Source organism: Brassica oleracea, chromosome C5 (assembly GCF_000695525.1).
Source record: "Brassica oleracea var. oleracea cultivar TO1000 chromosome C5, BOL, whole genome shotgun sequence".
Taxonomy (NCBI): domain Eukaryota; kingdom Viridiplantae; phylum Streptophyta; class Magnoliopsida; order Brassicales; family Brassicaceae; genus Brassica; species Brassica oleracea.
In genome coordinates, this window is record NC_027752.1 from 129,686 (window position 1) to 152,695 (window position 23,010).

General features: G+C 38.4%; 3 protein-coding genes and 2 pseudogenes across 3 annotated transcripts; 2 read left to right on the plus strand and 3 right to left on the minus strand.

The window, feature by feature from the left end:
* Positions 1 to 2,377: 2,377 nt before the first annotated feature.
* LOC106344190 lies at positions 2,378 to 3,503 on the minus strand (annotated as a pseudogene).
* Positions 3,504 to 5,388: 1,885 nt separating this feature from the next.
* On the plus strand, positions 5,389 to 6,935 carry LOC106294004 (pentatricopeptide repeat-containing protein At1g01970). Its single transcript, XM_013729624.1, has 2 exons — positions 5,389 to 5,943; positions 6,006 to 6,935. The coding sequence occupies exons 1-2, from the start codon at positions 5,512 to 5,514 to the stop codon at positions 6,777 to 6,779; spliced, it is 1,206 nt and encodes a 401-aa protein (XP_013585078.1). The 5' UTR covers positions 5,389 to 5,511; the 3' UTR covers positions 6,780 to 6,935.
* Positions 6,936 to 7,099: 164 nt separating this feature from the next.
* Positions 7,100 to 8,231, minus strand: LOC106294005. The gene has a single exon (XM_013729625.1). It carries the CDS (start codon positions 8,084 to 8,086, stop codon positions 7,352 to 7,354), a length of 735 nt encoding a protein of 244 aa, XP_013585079.1. The 5' UTR covers positions 8,087 to 8,231; the 3' UTR covers positions 7,100 to 7,351.
* Positions 8,232 to 8,320: 89 nt separating this feature from the next.
* LOC106344192 (UDP-glucuronate 4-epimerase 3) lies at positions 8,321 to 9,373 on the plus strand. The gene is given in 4 exon segments (XM_013783608.1): positions 8,321 to 8,344; positions 8,457 to 8,639; positions 8,641 to 8,776; positions 8,779 to 9,373. Coding segments are annotated over 4 exon segments (510 nt in total). The 3' UTR covers positions 8,946 to 9,373.
* Positions 9,374 to 9,454: 81 nt separating this feature from the next.
* Positions 9,455 to 22,605, minus strand: LOC106294003 (annotated as a pseudogene).
* Between the last annotated feature and the right edge of the window lie 405 nt (positions 22,606 to 23,010).

Below are 23,010 nucleotides of genomic sequence, written 5' to 3' on the forward strand. Positions count from 1 at the left end.
AAAAATGTTTGAATGTAACTATGGGTCTGAATTATACTCGATATCAAAGCCAGTTTAAAAAATGTTTGAATGTAACTATGGGTCTGAATTATACTCGATATCAAAGCCAGTTTAAAAAATGTTTGAATGTAACTATGGGTCTGAATTATACTCGATATCAAAGCCAGTTTAAAAAATGTTTGAATGTAACTATGGGTCTGAATTATACTCGATATCAAAGCCAGTTTAAAAAATGTTTGAATGTAACTATGGGTCTGAATTATACTCGATATCAAAGCCAGTTTAAAAAATGTTTGAATGTAACTATGGGTCTGAAAAGGTTTATGATCATACTTGATATCAAAACCGGTTTAAAAACTTCATACGGCAATCACGTCAATTATTGCCAATTCATATAGACGTAAAAAAAGAGTGATTGGTTTGGTCATAATATTTTCTGACCAAACCACATTCCACAGGAACAAGTTTGATATTCTCTCCTCTCTCTAGAGTTTCGGCTATGTCTCTTTCTTCTAGAGTTTGGGTCGGTTATGGACCGAGCCGGTTATGGACATTCATCACTTGATTTATAACATTCCCCCTTGGATGCAATAACCATACATGATTGTAATACGCTTCACGTTGCCTCATTAAAACCTTATCAGGAAAATCCAGTGGGACAAAACCATGATGAAGAAAAAAAAGTACAACACGTACTACTCCCCCTGATGTGAACCTCAGTGGAAGTTCTTTAGTCTACGCATCTGATGCGTGATCTTCCTGAACGTGCAGGTGGAAAGTAAACAAAACGGTCAAGTTATTACTAAACCGTAATTGGACCATTTCGACCTCTTCGGCCTTTTCTCATGTCCTTTGACATCGTGTGTCTTAGTAAAATAGATGTGCTGAGCAATGCAGATTGCATTGTACTCGAAGATCACTGTCGGTTCTTTGCAAATCGTGTGTATATGGACAATATTCCGAGCATGGTTCCATGAATTAATAATCTCAGGTTGTAAACCCATAATCCGGTTTATCTGCTACACGGATGTGTACCAATATCTTGAGTAAAATATACGACATAAAATGTCGATGTTGGAACTTTGACCATGGAACAAACCGTCCTCTACTCCTTCATTGTCAAGGCAAGTTCCACTTGCTTACATATAATAAAAGGGTCCAACACGTAGAACAGTCTTTGAACGCGACTTGTTTGTGCATATTCGTACATATTGATAAAATCTATATGATTAGAAAATGCATTAACAAAAAATGGACTTAATGTTCGTAGAAAGTCATGTTACATTTAATATCTAATCTTATTATTTTAATTTTGGACCTATCAGAAATTTTTATTAGACTATCAATAATTATATTTAAACAATAGATGATCCATTAGATTTATAGATAGTATAAATTAAATAAATATAATTTAATGTTGTAATGATATATCTCTATATGCTAAATATTTAAATATTTGTCGATGTTAACCTTTAAAATTATAAAGATTTTTTAAAAAAATATCAAAAATCATATTATCTAACAATGATTAATCTTTACTACCCTAAACCAATGAAAACAAATTTTAAACTATATAGTTTATTTACTCGATAATATAAATCTATGAAGCGAAAAGTTTAATTTTTTATAAACTTTCTAAATTTGCGAAATGTTACAATATCTTTGAATATGAAAATACAACAATATTTTACTAATCTTTATATATATAGTTACGATTTTAATAATAAAATAATAATCCAAAAAAAAAAATATATATATATATAGAATAAGCAGTGCCGTCTTAAAAAATTTAATGACCTAAGGTGAAATATAAAAGAAAGACCTTTTTATAAGTTTTTTCTAAACTTTAATTTATTCCATTTCCATGAACTAAATAAAAAATTGTGGTATTCAAAGAAAATAAAAATAAAAATGTGTTTTTGTGTATAAATTAGATTTTTGTTAATAGAAAATTTGAGAATGGTGTAAGTTAATTTTTTGTTCTTATTGTATTTAAATTATATTTATTTAATTATACACGTTTTTTATTATAATTTCACCAACTAATTGATATTTAATAAACAAAAATAGACCTTCTTAGTAAAATAACATAAAAAAAATTTTGGACCTATGAACCCATGGCAATTGTCCATGTTGCCATGGGTTAGAGTCGGCTCTGAGAAGAAGATACAAATACATGTGAAAGTTTGAAACAATCTATTCAATGAAAAAATATACAGTAAACTTATTATGTTTTAAAAATTGATAGACACATATATATATTATAATATATATCAATTTAGAATTGAAAACAAAATATTTATATAAAAATAAATGAAAACAAAAATCTGCGCGGTTGCGCGGATCAAGATTTAGTTATTCAGTTAATGTTTCTCTCTTACCTCTTGGGGAAGCAGGGGAAGTTTTGTGATATTGAAGTCATCCTTGCTCTAAGAACCTTGGATTCCACATCTAGTAGGCAAGTTAGATAATAATAATAATAATAATAATAATAATAATAATAATAATAATAATAATAATAATAGACAAAAAAACCAACGACAAGATAAGTGGGAAAAATCTGCAAAGAAAGAGTGACCAACCACCACCTTCATCGTCATATAGTACTTGGTTGATGATGATGTTATGCGTGTCGATCTCAAACTTTGCGAGTTCCTAAACTAATTAATCTCTCCGTTTCATAGAGAGACAAGAACTCAGGGATGCAGACACAAACGAACGTTGTCAAATCCTACAAAATTGCAGAATCACAGAATCTTCACCGGTGCAGAAGCATGACAAAAGAAGAAGCAAAAGGTTACGTACCGGGTCTTTAAATTGACGATTAACATGTTGGATGACATCTTTCAAGCCCTCGAGTCTTCCCAGCAGAGCATCCTCGCCAAGCTCATCCTCCATGCCAAACAGACGGCTCATCTGATTCATCAAGCCACCAAAGCGACTCTTCAATTTGGAAAGGCCCTTTTCAAGAGTGGCGGGGAACTGTAAGAGACGGAGAGTGTGACCGGTAGGAGCGGTGTCAAAGACAATGGTTGCATAATCCATTGTTTGAACCAACCTACAAAGAAGAAAAGAATGAGACTTTATAGTAAAATTGGCAGAAGAAGGAAGAGGAGGAGGATACATACTTGAGCAAAACTCATGGCCTCGTCGATTCCAGGGATGGCATTGGCCAAATCAGAGAATAAACTATCCATCCCTTCAGGGCCAGCCAAGTCTTCAGTCTCAACAGTAGGATCGAACTGCATGTCGTCTTCCCCACACCTCCTTTCCCTCCCACGAATACCCATTTTAGAGATTCTTGTTCCAGAATGTTCTTCACTGTTCCCTCCGACGACCCCATTCCCTTTCTTACTTTTGGGAACGGAAGGGGACAGACTTTTCACTTGCTTGCTTTGCCTGTTTGGATTTTGTTTAGCATTGTTTCTCAGGTCGATATAGTAAACAAAACAAACTACTGAATTTGTGTTGCGGATAGCATAATCCTTTTAAGCTACGCACTTATCCCCCTAAGATTATTATATTAGTAGTAAACAGATTATTACAACTAAACCTAAACATTAGTGCTATTATTTGTAAATATAAGTCTAAATAATTTTCTTGTTATCTTTTTTTCGCAAAATTTTTATTGTTCTATAATCAATAAATTATTAGAACTAAAACTAAATATTAGTTTCTTTTGGTCAAAAATATAAATATAACAAATGAATTTCATTGTAGAAAGTAATATTATCGCCCAATACTATCGGCCATCTAAATAAAAGAGTTTTATAGGGCCAATTATAGATACAAAAAAGAACTAATTGGTCGAATCTCAATGCTTTAAATACTATTCTTTTAGTAGTCGTCTTCTTTTTCTTCGTAACCCGAGAGAGAGCAATGTTGCGGACCATTACAGTCTAGGTAAATTAACTCAACCTGATGTCAATTTACATCCTTTTCTTATATATACCTTCGTTTTTTTCTAGAAAAACTTTCGATTTCAATCTCATACCAGAAGCCGGATATGAAGAAGGGATGGATCCAATCAAATGCTTACCTTTCCGCAGAGTGGTTGTTTTCAGATTCCACCCTACTGATCAAGAACTACTTCTTGGGTATCTCCAACCCTTTTTAGAAGGGAAACCTTTACTAATGAACAAGATTCATCAGCAGAACGTGTATGGCTTCAACCTAGTTCAATTACCAGGTAGCTATGATTGATTCTTGGCTTGTTCAAAGATTTTTTCATTTGTTTATTAATTTCAAATCGTGTGTTATAGTGAACTTCGAGAAATCAAATGAGAGAGACCTTTTTTTCTTCTCAACTCGTAATAGTGCTGAAAGGGTTTCAAAAACAGTCCAAGGTGGTTTATGGCATGCAAGTACATGACGGAAAGATGTGTTTCTCGGTAAGTTTGTGATAGGCCGAAGCAACATTTCAACTTCTTCAATGGGAAGCTCGTCAACGGCAAGCCACCTAAAGACGGGAAAACAACATTTCACCTTCTTCAAGGTTGGGCTGTTTGGTTCCTGGTTTACTAAATCCAAATCTCTATTTTTGTTTCGAATTGCTTCTAGTCTCGGTTTAGATGTTCCTGAACACTAAACTTGATCGGTTTCCGCGTTTATTTTTAATTTCAATTTTAGTGCAATTTGATAAGTTGAATGATAGATAAAAATTTTTTATATCGTTGAACGGGTGTCAAGGTCAGTAAATGGTTGATTTTGGCATTCGAATTCTTCTAGGAAAAAATGTTTTAGGCCACAAAAAATATTTTACTTTCTATAACGGAAAATTAGTTAAGGGTAAACCTCCAAAAAAGAAAAAACCAATTAGCTAATGGTAGAGTACTTGGTGGTGGATGCAAACCTTAAAAAAATATGAATTTGAATTGTCTTCGTCTGGTTACGTTGATGTCTCATTTTATAAACAAATTTACATGAGAAACGAGAACCACGCTAGTATGTTTCTTCATATCTTAATAACCAAAGTTCAATTTTTACAAATATATATATACCATATACCAATTTCTATATAAGTAGATCGGAAGGATTTTTTTGTTGTTGTTATCTGTAGATTAATATTTAAACGGATGAACTGCAGTTTTTACAAAAGGAAGCCATAAGCCATCGCAATCTTTCCGAAGTCACGTTGTTTGTATTATAAAATTTAGAAAAGTATTAGTTATATAAGTCTTTTTTGAAATTCTCTAGTAAGATTTTAAAAGATTTATAAATATTCAAATCCCGTTGTATTTCCAATGCCTTATACCCGTTTTGGGACTATATTTATAAAGTAAATATTAAAAAGTAGGCTAAGTTTATTTAGTATATATTTTCTTAAACGGGCCATAATGGGTGCCCCCATATTATAAAACATCCATGACGATGGCCCAAACAAAGGCGGACAGGGTAACCAGCTAATTTGTGGTGTGGTCGTCGTCTATCCACCGGAAGAAGTTGAGTTCTCTTTTCTCCACCAACTCGGCGAACTTAAGTTCCGCTCACAATCTTCTGGGGGTATTTTCTATGATGGGAGTTTATAGCTGTAACGCAGTGTTGAACACCGTCTTCCCCTTTGTTGGTGGTGGTGGAAGCCACTATAGGCTCTACTTTAGTCCAAAAACCCCATTCTCTGTAGAAGAATCTCGTCGTCGTCGTTTTAGTTGCAAATGTATGATGGCTGGGGAGGTTGTAGACAAGGAAGAAAAGGGCCCTAGAAGATTCAATTGGGTTGGTCTTACAGAAGAACAAGAGGAGGAGGAGGAGGCAATCACTCGGATTCCAGTTAAGATGTCAAAACGCTGTCAAGCGCTTATGAAGCAGATAATATGCTTCGAAAAGGGTAGCAGCTTTAGCGAGATGTTAGGTGCTTGGGTTAGGAGGATGAAACCCATTCGAGCTGACTGGCTTTCCCTTCTTAAAGAGCTCACCAATCTTCACTCTCCCTTTTATATCAAGGTCTGAATGGAATTGATTTCAATTTTATTCATTAGTATTTTACTCTCTTCCTCCTCCTTTAGGTGGCTGAATTTGCGCTGCTCGAGGATTCCTTTGAAGCTAACCCCCGCGACTATACCAAGATCATCCATCACTATGGGAAGCTTAACCAAATTCAAGACGCTGAGAACACTCTCGTTTCTATGAAAAACCGAGGCTTTCTCATTGATCAGGTCACCCTAACTGCCATGGTTCAGTCGTACAGCAAGGCAGGCTACCACCTCTTGGCTGAAGAAACTTTCAACGATATCAAATTGCTCGGGGAACCACTTGACTATCGATCCTATGGTTCCATGATTATGGCCTACATCAGAGCTGGCACTCCCGAGAAAGGAGAGGCTTTGCTCAGAGAAATGGACTCCCATGATCTCTGTGCCGGGAGAGAGGTTTACAAGGCCTTGTTGAGATCCTACTCTATGTCTGGAGATCCCCAAGGATCCAAGCGTGTTTTTGATGCTCTTCAGATCGCGGGGATCACTCCTGATGCAAAGCTATGCGGTCTGCTCATTAACGCACACAGTGTCTCGGGTCAGAGCCACAATGCGCGTTTGGCTTTTGAGAATATGAGAAAAGCCGGAATCAAAGCTACTGACAAGTGTGTGGCTCTTGTGCTCTCTGCATATCAAATGGAAGAAAAGCTCAATGAGGCGTTAGGGTTCTTAGTTGAGCTTGAGAAAGACTCCATCATGGTTGGGGAAGAAGCTTCTGCTGTGCTGGCTCGGTGGTTTAAGAAGCTGGGTGTTGTTGAAGAAGTTGAGTTACTTCTCAGGGAATTTTCATCCCACAAAACACTCTGACAGACAGGCTTAGGAGATTGATTGGGATTCACATCATCATGCTTGCAAACGAGATGCACAATCTGATGTTTCTATCTATACAATGGTTCAATATATTATCTAAACCAATACACTTTATATACATGTTCCATCTAATCTCATGTTCTATTTATTGTCCGCAGCTACTTATATTAACTGTAGCCGTAGTTTTAACGCATTTTTACTATCACATAACAAGAAACGAAGGTTACTGTAATTGCAGAGATCAATATTTCCCTGAACCAAAAAAAAACATATTTACAAATATTCGTTTAAACTATACCAGAGTGTAGACTGTGGAATTCAGATTGTAAGCCAAATGAATAGCAATGAAATATCTGATACAGCTAGGAGAAAGACGATGTAACTATTTGTTCTCACAGACACATAAATTATTATTTTTTTAAAAAAACTTGAGAGAGAGAGAGAGAGAGAGAGAGAGAGAGAGAGAGTTCGACCTGTTTACCATCCTACAGAGATTCATTCATAGAAGCAAAGCAAAAAAAAAAAAAGCAAATGAAATGACAAGAGTGAGAGGGTCCTCCTTGGTAAAGCTAGTGGTGTCCTCCTCCAGGTTCATCATCATCATCGTGAAACTCTTGGAGGGCATTGAGAATCCGAGCTTCCATTTTCCTGACACGGGCAAGCAACCGATTGCAAGAAGTAAGGTAACCCTTAACCTTGTCCTTTTCGCATTGATCCACGTAAACCTCCATATCCTTGAGAAGATCCATCAGCTCGTCGACCACCTGCGAATACTCCATGACCCGACCCGGGTCTCTCTCCACCACCTCCTCCAGCTCTCTCCTCGCCCTTTCCAGCCACTCCGCGGACAGGCGAATCCGGGCTTTCAAGGATTCGTAGTTACCATTGGCGTACACTTGGATCAGTTTGAAGACGGTACCTGGCTTCGTTTTGTAAAAGTGGAGAGCTTTCACATGACCCGGCTTGCGCTGCAAAGGGAGCTCTTTGATCTCACCTTCTTCCTCCAATTCGAGATCCATAGGAGCGGCGGTGATGATTGGAGGGTATCGGTGGTGGAGACGAAGGAAGAACCAAGCCGAAGCTGCGACTGCCACGGCGGGAATTATCAAGTGGCCGCCGAACTGGATTTGTTGTTGTTGTGGTTTGTAACCACTACTAGGAGGAGAAGAAGGTTCTGTAGGTGAAATGGATGGAGATGTGATGGCGAAGAGAGAAATAGGGTTGTGAAGGTTGGAAGGTCTGTAATAATAAGGGTGAAAGGGGATGTTGTTGTACTGACAATACGCCTTCGTGAGGATTCCCATCTTTCACCAAACAACGTTGTTTCGACAAATTCAATTTACTGCTGCCAAGAACCCTATACCCCCAATTTTCATCCCTTTGGTGCACCCACCACAATTAATTAATCTTCTTCTTCCTCTTCCAAGTTCAACGGCGACTACAAGTTTTCCCCTTTTTCCTTATATAAAATTAAAAAAAAAAAAATAGATAAAACTCCACTTGATTTTATGTGGGCTTCTTAGTTAGCCTCACTTATAATGGTAAAACCCATCGTTAGCCTGGCATTTTAATACGTTTTGGGTTTGATTTGGTTATATACCCAAAACGTATACCGACAGACACTGTCTTTCTGGTTTTATTTCAAACCCCATAACTTCGGCTTTGGGGGGGGAGGAGTGTTCTCAGGGAAGAAAAAGAAGAAAATGGCGGAGCGGAGTGTTCGTGGTGGAAGGAGACATCAACGATCTTCCCCTCCTCAAGAAACTCTTCGAGCTCGTCCCTTTCACTCACGTCATGCATCTCGCTGCTCAAGCCGGCGTCAGATACGCCATGGACAACCCTTCCTCCTACGTTCACAAGCAACATCGCCGATTTCGTCATCCTCCTCGAGCTCTGCCAATCCGCTACTCCTCAGACTTCCATCGTCTGGGCTTCCTCTAGCTCTGTCTACGGCTTGAACACCAAAGTCCCCTTCTCCGAGCATGATCCAACTGATCTCCTTGCCAGAAAGCCGGCGAAGAGATTGCTCACACTTGCAACCACATCTACGGCCTCTCCCTCACCGCCCTCAGGTTTTTCACCGTCTACGGCCCTTGTGGAAGACCTGACATGGCTTATTTCTTCTTCACCAGAGGCACCCCTATTTCCATCTTCCAAGGCTGAGAAGAGCACAGGAAGCAGTGGTAAGAAGCGTGGTCCCGCTCAGTTAAGGGTGTTCAATCTGGGAAACACCTCCCCGGTGCCATTCCAGTGTCTGATCTGGCGACTATACTGGAGAGATTGTTGAAAGTCAAGGCCAAGCGGAACATGATGAAGCTGCCTAGGAACGGTGACGTGCAGTTCACGCATGCTAACATTAGTTGGGCTCAGAGAGAGCTGCCACCGCGGATCTGCATACTGGTCTCAAGAAGTTTGTTAGATGGTATCTTGGTTACTACTACAGGGGCGAAAAGAAAGTTGCCGCTTGATCTGCTTGGTCTTTCCCTTAATTTTTTTTTTTTTTTTTTTTTGTCACAAGTCTTTCCCTTAATAGTTACTAGAGCATTCTTGTGTTAACTCGCAATTTGACACACGTAAAAGAAGAAACATTATGTATGTATTCTTTCGGAGGTGATCAACATTGTATGTTGTGATTTGGATTCCTTATAGCTCAATTTCAATTAAAAAAAGAGAGTTAATTAAAAAAAGAGAGTTAATTATACGAAAATTATAATAATACATCTCTAAAATAAATAAAATCCTGAAATCTCTCTCCATACTACAACCAAAAATGGTGGCAGAAAAGCTAATGAGAGTTGTCCGAGACCCAACCGGAGACCATTCCCTCGTCAGGGGGCTTGAGACCACCACAGGATCTGGCGACAGATTCAAAGAGTTTCTCAATCTCAGGCGCACACCTGATGAAGGCTTGTTTCCAGAAGCCATATCTTGGATTCTTTATCAGCTCTATGAATGTTATCAGGAGTCCCCATGGATGCGGCCTGTTCACAATTAGCCTTTCCAGCAACACTCTTGTTATCTGCTCCTGTACGATCTCCTGTTTCATTCATTCATTCATTCATGCCACAATAATAATAATAATATTAGAAAAATTAGATTCCCCTGAGAGAAACAGAGAGAGAGAGAGGCAAAAGCGACCCCTCTTCTCACCTGGTCAGACTCGAAGAAGAGATAGAGCATGATGAAGGAGAAGTAATGGGTGTGGTTGTTGGGATATCGAAGCTGATTGGCGATTGCATTAAGGAACAGGTACCGCCCTTCCGTATCAAGTTCCATACTTAAATACTTGAACATGTGCAATGCCACCACATTTTGAGCCTGTGTCTCACCCGCCTGTAGCTGCTGGATAGCCTGTTGTCGCAAAAGCGTCATCAGGCAAATTATACTTTAATTCATTGGGCTAACATATGATGAGATAACAAAGGCCATACCTGAATTCCAGTATATAGCACAAGCGAGTTGATCAATGGTACACTGTAACGGGTTTCAGCTGAGCTAGCCTCGCTGGACGACAGGAGTAGCTTCTGCTTCAATTCACTTAGGTATGCAGAATTCTGTTGCCTCGACTGCAGGAAATATTATAATTAAGTATTCCCTGATATAATCTGAACCCCACCCCAAAAGGGAGAATAATGTGAGAATTAGATGGAACTTACAGCGAGATACTCGTCCACGTCATTCTTCATTTGTTTTGCTTTTAGCGCAGCATCAACCTCAGAAAGGATACATGGAGCTTCTACTATCTCCGGCAGCAAATCAATCTGCAGTGAACAAGATCAATTAGCTTACCAAGCATATATTTACTTTGGACAATGCTGTACTCTATCGACCATCATCTCCAACCTTTAAATTTGGGGTCGAGGGATCTGGAAGCCTCATGTTCCGTGGAAAAGAACTCAGAATAATATTTCGCATTTGTATGCAACTTGAAGGAATCACGTCGCAGAAAGTAAAATGATAATCGCAGAGGAACTCCGGAAAGTCATGAAGCAGCACCAGTAACACTCTCAGTGTCCCTTTGTATAGGAAATTAACCTTGCATAATTGATATAAATAAACAAGAGAGACCAGCTTAACTTTAATCATAAATTTATATCCTTGGTGTTCTATGCAAAAATTATAGGAGAGAGAATAAGGTACAGACTGGTCCTCCGAGTTCGGCATTTCTCAAAAATGGCTCAAGAAACTGGAGCAAGTCTACCAGCAGGCGTTGAACATATGGCCAACCTTTCTGGCCATTTACTGTAAGTAGCTTGGGCATAAAGCTTCTGTGGCTGACCAGTTCTAGCCATGCAAAGCTGCAAATTTTATAAGAACCTTAGTAGAGCAGACAAAAAATAAAACACTACTGATCAATTAAAGAAAAAAAGATACATATGTCAATCATTCGACGACATAGGTGTCCCGCAGATTCCACTTTCAAATAAAAATCACTACGAGAAATAGCTCTCTATCCTAACCTGAAGGCGGGAAACTTAAGAGGCTGCAACGCGTGGAATGCACTGGCAAAAGCTGATAGAACCTGAAACAAACGATGATGTTAGTGCTACCAAGATATATATATATATATTACTTCAAAGAAAACGAACGCACCTGAAAGTTTGCACCATCAGTTCCGGGATCCAAGGAACATAAGTCCAGTAGCCAATTGATGAATAACCTAAAATAAGGTCTTGGATTGAGTGATGTCTTTTTATCTTCTGCATCTTTTTGAATAGATCTCACAGTAACAGCCATGATCTGCAGCCAATAATCAAATATCAGACCACACATTTTCTGTCAGTAATAGTAAAAGTTGAGTTTATTTCCAATATAAGTAAAACGGTGTCCCCCCCTAACCTCCGACAGAAGAAATAACTTGCTGCACGACTCCTGTTCCGGGAGATACTGAATTAATTGTTATGAGAAATAAAACAAAAGCCTAGTAAGCAAAATATAATTTGGACTTAATAATACGCGCTACACCCATAAAACTTGATGAGAATTTACCTTCAAGATCGAGAAAACAAGTTTGGCATAAATATCAATGATAAGGAATGATGGACTCTGAGCTTGCTGAGGAGATTGCACAGCACCAGAACTAATTTCTTCAGAAGATATACAATGAGCAACAGAAAGTTCCTAAATAGAACACACCCAAGTCAAAAATAAGACCTCACAAAATTTTGAAACTGTGGATGCTAAGAAAACGTAAAAGGTTAAACTCACCAGAAGAATTCGGAAAAAACTCTCTGTTGTATTATCTCCCTTAAGTAGTCCAGTTTCATGTAAATGCAACACGTATTGTGAACAAGCGGTTTCATTTGCACCAGAAACTTCGCAGATCTGATACCAGCTTTCAAAAAGTGTGGACACCTGCCAAACCAGCGGACAATCCAAAAAGGAAAAATTAACAAGGCGAACTAGAAATTTGTACCAACATAGAACTGAAGAGACAAAACACTGAAACAGTATGTACACACATAAACGTATATGCAATAGAGGAGATAGATAACATATCATACACAAAACAAAAAGCTTGCGAAGAGAAACAAGCATATTTAATATTAACAGCTTCAGAGAAAGTTTCTTTTGATTTACTCCTTTAAAATTTAGATCTATGCAATTTCGAAGAAAAAAAATCACAATAGTGAAGGAGAGCTGTTAATATGCGGAAAAAATTACCCGAATCCGGAAACCCGCAGACTCTGATTCCACAAATTCCAAGTTGGTGTTCTCTTCTATGTTAGCGGTGGTATTGTACACAACCTGATAAACAGAGCTTCATGTCAAATGAATTTACAGTCTGATAACGAGCAACATTCAGTAATGAAACTCTGAAACCTTTTTATCCTTTGATTGCTTATCATTGTTCTCAATTCCGATTGCGCTATCAGAGTGATCACTTGTGTTAGTAACTGGATTTCGTATGATGTCAATTAGTTGTTGCAATGACTCGGGAGATCCAGATTTTGAGGAAAGCTATAACGAAACAAGGAAAACAAAATAGTAACGTCAGCAAATGATAATGCAAAAAACTTTAAACATGCAAAACGTAACAGCCGAACAATATCTGATCCTAACCACGACATCTGTCTGTTGGCGTTCTATGAAAAGGATTATTTCGCGGCAGATTTTAGCATTAAAAGTAATATCTGGAATTAATTGCCATGCTTGAGAAGAGGTATTATTAATTAAAATTGCAACCTTTGCCAGTGCATCAACAAGACTGTGTAGCTCTGAAATGACACTTGACTCCTCAGTGACCAAGGATTGGAGTAGAGAAATAGAAAAGTCAGTGGCGCTTTCTGCACAGCAAACAAATAGTTAGCAACGCTCATGTACAACTAAAAAGGAAAAAAAAAAATATGCGATTCAGCATACTGTTTCTCCCTCCATCAAGATACTTCGCCATGTGGACATTGTACTCCGCTAGGTTAAGTAACTCGCGTTGGATAAGACCGATAGTAATGTCTTTGTTAAGCTTCCGCTCCTCCTCTGAATAAATCACCTGTGTGGAGAAGTTTCAAGAAAGTTACATAACTAGAAATGCCAGAAAACAATATCATTTTATCAGTAGCCCCAACTACGGGAAAGATGCTCATTTTAAAATCAGAAACAACGGCATAATTTTGGAGAATATCAGAAGCAACTGAACTAGATCACATAAAAATGTGAAACACGGTAGAAATTATGAATACTTAGGTTTGAAAGGGTCATTAACATACCCAACTAGTGAGCTCTTTAACAACACGCTTGCAAACATCTCGAACAGCCACAAGAATTGCTAGGTTAGCACTGACGTGAAGGTTACTTGATGCATTGTCATAAAGAGCCTTGAAAGCTTTTTGGGCGACAGCCAAGGCAGCTTCGTCTCTGCTTATACATCTGAGGATGATTTCAGGAACTTCAGAAACTACAGCCTGAAAACCCAATGAAATAAGTAATTATTCAATATCGGATCAAACTGAAGTAGCCAAAAAGCACAAAAAAAAAACATTTCCCGAAATTAAGAATCGTTTAAAAATAAACTCATTAACTGATAGTTCCATTACTTCTAGGTGAACTGTTCAACATAAATGGAAAGCGAACCTCCACCATAGCCACTTATGCACTAGGAAAACAAGTACCTGAATTTCATCATCTCCTGCAATATTAGCCACTAAGTCCTCCATCTGAAACAGTTTCAATCAGTCAGAGACATGTCATACAAAGAAGCCAAAATCGATGTAGCAATGAACAACAAAACATATTAGACAATTTACTAACCTTCTGTGTAACAATATGATACTTTTCTAGTGCATCTCTCGTGGACAGAGAAGGCTGTATAATATTATTTCCACCAAGACGCTCCATGGTAGCAGCTGAAGTCAAAGTCTGCAATGATGCTCCAGTTTCCTTGAGTATAAATAAGAAGCACAACTTAGTAAATCAAAATAAACCTAAGTGACTCAAAATTTGAAACACACAGTAGTAATCTCACTTTCACAGCGGTGTCAGAGGATTCAACCAGGCTCAATTCAGAGGTCGAAAGGGATTTAGAGAACTGAAGACCGGCTGTGTCAACAGCTGGATCAACTTGTGAGCTTCGAACAGAGGCAAGATTAAAACGTCAAAATATAAGCTACGGTATACGACAGAACAGTGTACGAAGTTATATCAATATGCGACAGCAAAGCACCTTAAAAGTGAAACTGGAGGAGATTCAAAACCCTCCACAGAGATATCCAATGGCCGGGAGACGTTATCCATCCGAGCGTTTCCAGCACTAGACAAAAAGTCCGAAGCACTTTTACCTGATGCTGGACCATAACTACTACTAAGCCCAACATCGCCAGATGAGCTTGAAGCGGCAGATAAACCGTGTGACGTTTGAGTTGTCTGCTTTTGCCAAGGAAGCTGAACAAAGTCCTGAAAGCGCACATGTATAGCTTAGTTACACAAACACAAAACATACCACAGGCAACCACCAATTAAAAAACTCACCTCATAAACTCGCTGTTGAGACAGGGATAGATGTCCCGGTTTTGGACGGAGGGACTCTGGTATAAAACTAACAGAATTCTGCGATAGCATGTTCGGATCAAAAAGGGAGGATCCGGCACCATCTCTATGCTTTTTCCGTAACAACAATTGCTGGTCAATGTCCGCATCAATAGTTTGTATTGCCTAGAGAGAAACAGACATAATATATCACTCAACTTTATAAAGAGGCCCAATCATATAAAATAGGGACAAGACGGAATAATCCCTAATAAAAAGTAGTGCCTGCACGCCAGACTAAACCTATTCCGTTTTTTTTTTCAAATCACCGAAACTAAAAGCTGGGATATAATCTCTAGCACAAACCTTCTCTGTAGCCGCCTGTTCAATGGCAGCACAACCCAAATCAAGGTTGTCATTGGTGACAAGTTGCACAATTTGTTCAAGAGCTTCATTTTTAATATTCATCCCCTGGAGCGAATTCCGTAGATGACATGATATTGAAGTGCGCAGGGGTTCCTACAATTACGGAGAATGCACAAATCAAAAAAAGAAAAAATAGAGCTCGTCGGCTTAGTGTAACATGGCAGTAAAAAACGAGATGTAAGCACGGATCTTAAGAATCTAAGCCTCATAAGCAGGGACAACCTTGCACGTCACATGGGCCAAACTCCCAGCTAGACTAGCAACCATCAAGTGAGCTGCATTATATATACGTGTCTCATCTGGTTCCAAGGTATAGTCCTGGAGTCAAAGAAGAAAAATGAATCTACGATTAATAAACAAAATCCAAACTCTGGAGATACTCTGGTTAAGCGGAAAAGAGATGCAACAACAAAATAAACGAAATACTTCAGATCTGATCTTAAAACTGACAAATAGGAAATAAAGAAAGTATTTGAGACGAGCATAAAGGAACTCAAGGTTCGTGCCCCCCAAAAAGATATACAAGATCAGATGAACAACCTTCAGCACAAGTTCTTTTGTTGTTTGGCAAGCAATACATACACTTCGCTGAACAATACCAGACACAATCTCCTTGAGAGCTCTGTCCATGGCAAGTGGTACCACTCTGAAAATGGATTTAAGTTTCGGATGTCAAAAAAGTACCATGAAGGCCTAGCAAATGAGTATAATGATTTAACCAGTAGGAGATCATTAGTCACAAACCTATGAAATGGGAAGTGCATAGCAAATCCGCTTAATTTCTGATTAATAACAACATGATTTCCAATATTGGGAAGTGCTGCTGACAGCTGCTGGCCATCATATTGTTAGTAGAAACGGTTTAAACCAAGCAAATATATAATAACTTTGATCGACATTCTTAGAATGATAATCGTACCTGGCTAATAGAAAACAATGGGGATGGAGTTGACGGGAACAGTCCTTGAGGTGATGGAAGCTGATCAGACAAGCCTAAAGTGGAAACTTTTTCGTCTTCCATCAAAGTATTAGTATATACACGTTGAGGGGCTACATACTGAAAAGATAAAAAGCAAGGGGCTAAATATTGTTAACTAAAAACTGACACCAGGACAATAACAAATAGTACACATAATATAACCTGTGAGAATAACTTCGAGGAAGCGTCTGTATTAGGTGAATCTGCAACATCCAGAGGTAGGTCGATTTGCTTAAGAGGAGAAATTGTTTTCGGCTCTTGGATCATCTGTGGTTGAGATATATGTGTCACTCCAAGATCTTTGTTGCTAAAATCAGGATTCCCATCTATTTCTCTCTTCCGGTCCTTTAGAAGGGAAGTCGGCGCTACTTCCTTCAAATCAACACCAAGGTTCTTGAATAAAACCTGAAGAGAAAGACGAGATGAGAACTAAACACTGAAATAGAAAAAGAGAAACGATGCAAGACAGCTCGTTGATGCTTACTATAGTCATTAATAAAACACATACCTCTATGTCAAACTTCAGATTCATTTTAAGGTTCGGCATTGAATAAATCTCAGCGAGCAACCCGAGTATAGCCATTGTCCAAGGATTGGGAGGCTGATACGCAATACTGTTTTGGCATGGCTCCAGAACCTGTAGTAACCGCAAATTAGAATTCAGGCCATCAACCCTAAAACAGCTAGGAAAACTAATCAACCATCACAAACCTTTGAAGTAAATGGAATGACTGCAATCATCAACCCTTTTTCATATGCCTGCAAATGAAGAAAAAAAACTTCACTATCTACAAACTGACACAGTTAACACAAAAGATTGAATAATTATTATATTTTGACGGAAATATAAGAAAATACCTCCACAATTAAGGATTTTGGATCAATTTCTCGCGCCCTCAAAACATAATTCCTTCCAATGGTCAACTTTCCAAGCCAACTGCCTAAATTTTTGAGCCTTCCGAACTTGACTTTATGAGCTCTGAACCCAAGAGAACCTGAAAACCAAAGAAAATGAAGAAGTAAAAAATTTGCTAAACAGAATGAACACCCCAGACCCATCACAACGAATCGATTGTATTTACCTTGCAATTTTCGTAAGTATTTTGAAGTATCTCCTTAAACAACAGCTTGGAATCAACTTTGTCCAAGAACTTCAAGTACAAATCATGAAAATTGGGTTCGATGCTCGCTCTACACATGCAGGAAAAACAATAAGATCAGACGGCAAACCTCACATAATTTGCAAACATAAAAACACAACAACTATTCTGTACCTTTTCATAACCATATACTGAGCGAACCAGGGATAGTACTGTTGAGGCAAAATCTCAGCGAACTCTTTCCCCTTGGATTCAATATTGGCTGTAGAGATATTATTGATTATGAAAGAAATTTTGTCCTGAACATCTGAAGGTGGAGTCTGGAAAAAAGAAAAGACTTATTCTTGTCACTCATACTATATTGTCGGCAGCTGGCATATTGACAATTCATTATGCAATGTAACCAAAAGCAAGCAACTCCAAATGTAATGCACAGCAAACCAACTACCTCTATTGCGTTTTCCCTTCTCTCTGCTGCTGCAACCAGGGTCTCTATGTTCAAAGCAGACCCAAACCCTGTGATAATCGGGACTATTACTAACATTTCTTATCATATTTGAAAGAATAGTTATACAATTAAAGTCAACTGGAGATTACTCGTCGAAGTGGCTCCACGAGCGGGACGAACAAAACCAGCTGAAGTTAATGAAGAAGTCGAAATACCAGGATTCTGCAAGGATAACTAGCGAGATTAAATGAAAGCTCCTCCAACCAACTCACAGCCATAAAAAAAAATAGACGAGAAAGTGATCACCTTAGGAATGACAGAAACATCAGCGGAAGTAGTAGATGAAGAGGGCAGAAGTGTCTTTGCTTCGATAAATGGCACACTTGGCACTCTGCTGTTGCCATTAATGTGCACTTCATTTTTCTGTTGAGACTGTACAGGTAAAGGAAGTTGGAGAGCAGACTGGCCAATTCCAGAACCACTAAACTGACAACATATAAACAAACAATGCGTTAATTTTCTGAAAGGCCATTCACGGTTAAGAAAGATTTAGGCCAGACCAGACACTTACAGTATCTATTTACATAACGGCTAAAGAACTGGAAATTGAAAGGCATGAGACTAAAAATAGAAAGGATAAAGCATTTTACTTTCCTCTTCCAAAAGATAATTTAATCAACTTCTAAGAAGATATCAAAATATGGTAGAGCAGCGAAAACAGTCAAAAGAAAATCTTGATATCAACAATATACCTCGCCATTTCCTGGGAAAGACTGTGAAGGACCAGGGTTCGAAACTGCCTCTGATTCTAAATTACCAGATGATATCCTTGAAAGTGCTTGTTCAATAACAGTGACTAACTCGGGGTGAGTGCTACGCAGATGAGATATTTGCAAAATATGGTTACAGTACTGAGGTAATTCAACCAGACGATTCACGAACTGTTCCAGAGCTTTGCTTCCAAACAGAAACATCTGCATCAATCAGGAAAGAAACAAGATGACAGATCTTTTACATTAGAAAGCCGGAAGACAGAATTAAACCATAGGACAATGCATACTTTTGAATCTGCAGGTTTACGCAAAGAATCCAAGACTAAACGCAGTGCCATCCCAAGTGTGAGAGAACTTATAAGCTGGTGCTTGATAACAGAACCTGGAAATTGTAAAAGTCGCATCAAGTTAAAGAGAATGTAACGACGACAATGCAAACTGAAAGGAGATGCTCAAACAACATGTCACTGGTAATTTCCAAATTCAGGAAATTCTTCTGAAACATCATCATCTCGCATAACTTGCCAAGTGATCGCGCCTGTTATGGTACGCTAATAAATGTTGAGGACAACACACAATCGCATGAACAGGTAAACATAGCATGGTATCCTCCCACTACATAAAGTAAATCATGGTATCACTTAGAAGACCCCACTCACCAAAAAGGATGGAGGCTATTTTTAGCTGCCTCTCGGGATACTTGGGAAAAAAACGATATTCCTCGAACAGATTAGCAATCATGCAATCAAAAATTGATTTTTCCCTGTCAAAAGAAAATCTCGTGAGTTTCCTATTGCATGAGAAGCCGGGCAAGTTTGATAAGATAGATTAAATTTCTCAAATATGTATAGTTTGACATTATCAAACCTTTGAACCGAGGAGTCCTTGTATCGCGAAAGCATTTGAACCATTGCATCAACACTCAACTGACCCGAAAACATTTGATGGAAATAAGCGTTCGCTTCTGCCTCAATATCGTCTCCATATGCATTCGAAGCTGATGAAACTTTAGCCTCACCATTCTGCAGTTTAGAATTACAATCCAAGATTGCTGCATTGACCTTTTCTATCTCATCGACCAGTTGAGATGAAGTAATCACATTATCATGAGCTTTCAAAACCTGCAATACATGTTCAAGCAAATTAATCCCAATAGCCACGAAGCAACAGACGAGCTAATAAAGGATCCTAACTAACTTTCAAAAGCGAAGTCGTTGCATCCAAATGAACATCTGATAACGGATCAGAAGGATGGAAATGTTCGGAAGTAAAATCCTCTGATTCGCTAAAATGCACATTTTTGACAAACTTGAGACATTCCTGAACATGGAAAACATTAATTTTACATGTTAGGTATCGTCTCATCTCTACAGGAATTAAAGTAATAGAGTTTTGAATGTGAAAAGAATAAATTACCTCCGCAAAGAGGTCTTTATACACACATAGAAAGTTTGGCAACCAGTTCTCGATGTCCAAATAGCCTCTCAGTGAGGCAAGGACTGCCAATCTGATGCTGAATGAGATTGGAACCGATTCTAAAACAACAGAAAGAACCTGAAATATATAAAATAAAATAAAATCCAAAGATTAGTTCATAGATACAGAGACACTAATGTAAGAAACAAATCATCTTAGCTAAGTCACAGTCACACATTTTTATTCAAATATACTCACCTTCAGTTCATGGCAGATATCAATTAAATTGAGTATGCGGTCTGCTTTAAGATTTTGGGCATTTAAAATCCCCCACAGAACAAGCTCAGTATTCTGATGCCAAAGATTAAGGATAAAACCACTATCCTGTGAGTTCGTAATTATCACTGGAAGAATAGCAGAAACAACCTCTCGCTGAATGAGATTATAGGCAGTCTGCAACCAGAGGACAAACATACTTAGCCAAAAAAAAAGGTCAAGGTTACGAGCATACATCACCAACAGTCATGGAGAATTACTTTGATGTGTGTCATTCCAGTAAGCAAGGTTTTGGGACACTGTGCGAGTGGATACTGGAGCAGCGAACTAACTAAAACAGTATGACCTCTCTCAGCTAGTTGGCATAAGACATCTAAGAGATCGAGAGATAGCCATGCTTCATTGGAAAGTCCTAATTGATGCTCATGGCTGTGCATGTTATCGTCAATATATACCTGGAAAACAGATGGTCAGAATAGTGACAGTATCAAAGAAGAACGGGCTCTAAACACAGACGCGTGGTATCTCACCAGCTTCCTGGGAGAATGCATAAAGGTGAATACTTCTGGTGGGGATGCTATTGCATATTTAAGAAACGATATTTGACCTTCCACATTTTTCCAGACAGAACCGCATACAGCATCAAGAGGAAACGGGTCCTGCAAGAATTCAGTTTTATACCCCCAAACAACAGTGGAAGTGGAAACAACATATTTTGAACATTCAGATTAGACCGTAATAGAACACACCTTGCAAGCAGTTTTATATAGCCGCATGAAAAACGAGAAAGATTCCTTATTGGGGATCTCAAATCCACTATGGTCAAGATTCTCGATTACTTTCCTCCAACTTGTGCCAGGAGCCTGCTTTAGCAAAAAAATAAGAGCATGAACCAAATAACAATTAACAAATAATGTAGATGCTTCATTATCCATTGATAAAAGTAAGAGGATTATGCACACTAGTCACACACAAAAAAAGAAAGAATAAATCTAAAGACTGAAATGAGTTTTGAAGTTATCAAAGATATTGATTAGACAAAGTATAAAGGGTATTAGATAAGTTACAAGTTGCGTGATTGTCTCAGTTAAGATGTCAACACTCCACGACATTGGAGTGGAAAGTTCAGTGGGAATGCAGCAACCAAGGACCAGACTAAATGTTGAAAAGGTGGTGTGGTTATCTTCTAGATCAGCACAAGTACGAGCAACGTTAGCAAGAATCCTTGAGATAGTAGCCTCTGTTAATGGTGCGAAACTAGACAAGATATCTTTGCATAGTTGTGCATCAGCAGTAACACCACAACCTAATTCTCCCATAAGATCTCCAACAGAAATTTCCTTGTCGATTTCAGCTAAGATAGCATCAAACTCAGTGTCAAAATCGATGCACCTACAGCACAAGAGAAAAGCGTTAGAGAGAGTAAGAAGCTGGACATATGGAGTGAAGAGAGGAGGGCAGCCCAAAAGCGGCACCTTAAAACATCAGCTTCGTGAAGCTGTTGAGAAAGGATAGGAGTAAGAGCAAAAGAAAAGTCATCTTTGGGTAGAGTAGAAGACAAAATATGTAAGAAGGAATTAAGATGGGTGGAGAGGTCCTCAGAATTCTGGAGAAACAAAAGAATATTCTGAACTTGCTCGGTTGACTCAATCTGGGCAGAATTGGCACACAGTTGCTCAATCATGGCCAATAATAAGTTTCGACCTACAAAAAGCAAAGCAATCATCAAAAAAGAAGTAAAACAAAACGAAGAAGGAAGGAAGCTGCTTACCAGCTGCGTTTGCATCATCGGAGCTGTCAAACTCGGCTAGAGACAGAGCAAAGCTAATTTTGTCAGAGATTGAAAAGTCGAGAGCATTAGTCAAATCAGCCACGAACTCATCAGTGACCTCGACATCTCGAAGGGCGTGAGAAATGAGATTAGAGTGTTTCAGGACACGTTTAAAGACCAAGGATATTAGTTTCTCAAGCTGCGAGGAATTAGGATGGCTTCTACGGGCGGCGAAGCAATCTAAACATGTCTTGAGAACTGGAATGCTTGTCTCAACACCATACTCAACCAGCTGCCCATTCATTCATTCATTTTGTTGTATCAGAATACATCATTTCTCATATAGATATAAACAATTTCGCAACTTCTAACATGACGTCGGGAGAACTAGAATCCACGAGATATAATTAAGTAAGTACCTGACATATCTCTTGGGCGATTGAATCAACTTCCGAATCGCTAAAGCTCTCGAGTAAGAACCGGGCATGGCCGGCGACCTTGGACGGGTTCATCACCATGGCGATTCCAGATCTGAAATGCTTGCTAGGCGACGACAGACCGGGTCTTTGGGTTTCGGGGAGATCCAAGCAGCAGTAGCTAGCTAGCTAGATAGGAGGGGATTGATTCCAAACCAGATTAGCTTCAGATTTTTGATCCTTCCAAATTTCGTTTTTTTTTAGCTTTGCCACTTATAATAATAAGCCCATATTATTTTTCACCATTTTATATATATGGGCCTTTATCTTATTAATGATTTACGGTCCAACCCTCTTTGTTTCACCAACCAACGTACACATGCAAAACTTTGCAACTTTCTAAGCCCATATTTTCTTAATGGGCATTCCATTTCATTAAGGCTTTTTACGACCCAAAGACCCTGTTTGTTTCACCGAACCTCTATAAATTAATAATGTTGTGATTTTGATATTTTATTAATTTATAGAGATATTAATTTACAAAAATTTCTCTATTTAGATTTTATATTTTAAGATATATTTGTTCTAAGATGAGAAAAATATTTGATTTTAGTGTATAGACATTAATTGTTATTTTTTGAAATTTAACATTTATATTAAT

Excerpts from the sequence above, each read along its gene's own strand:
- LOC106294005 (XM_013729625.1), bottom strand. The coding sequence starts at position 8,086 with ATGGGAATCCTCACGAAGGCGTATTGTCAGTACAACAACATCCCCTTT.
- LOC106294004 (XM_013729624.1), top strand. The coding sequence starts at position 5,512 with ATGATGGGAGTTTATAGCTGTAACGCAGTGTTGAACACCGTCTTCCCC. Across the intron at positions 5,944-6,005 it reads ACTCTCCCTTTTATATCAAG|GTGGCTGAATTTGCGCTGCT; the intron begins GTCTGAATGGAA and ends CTCCTCCTTTAG.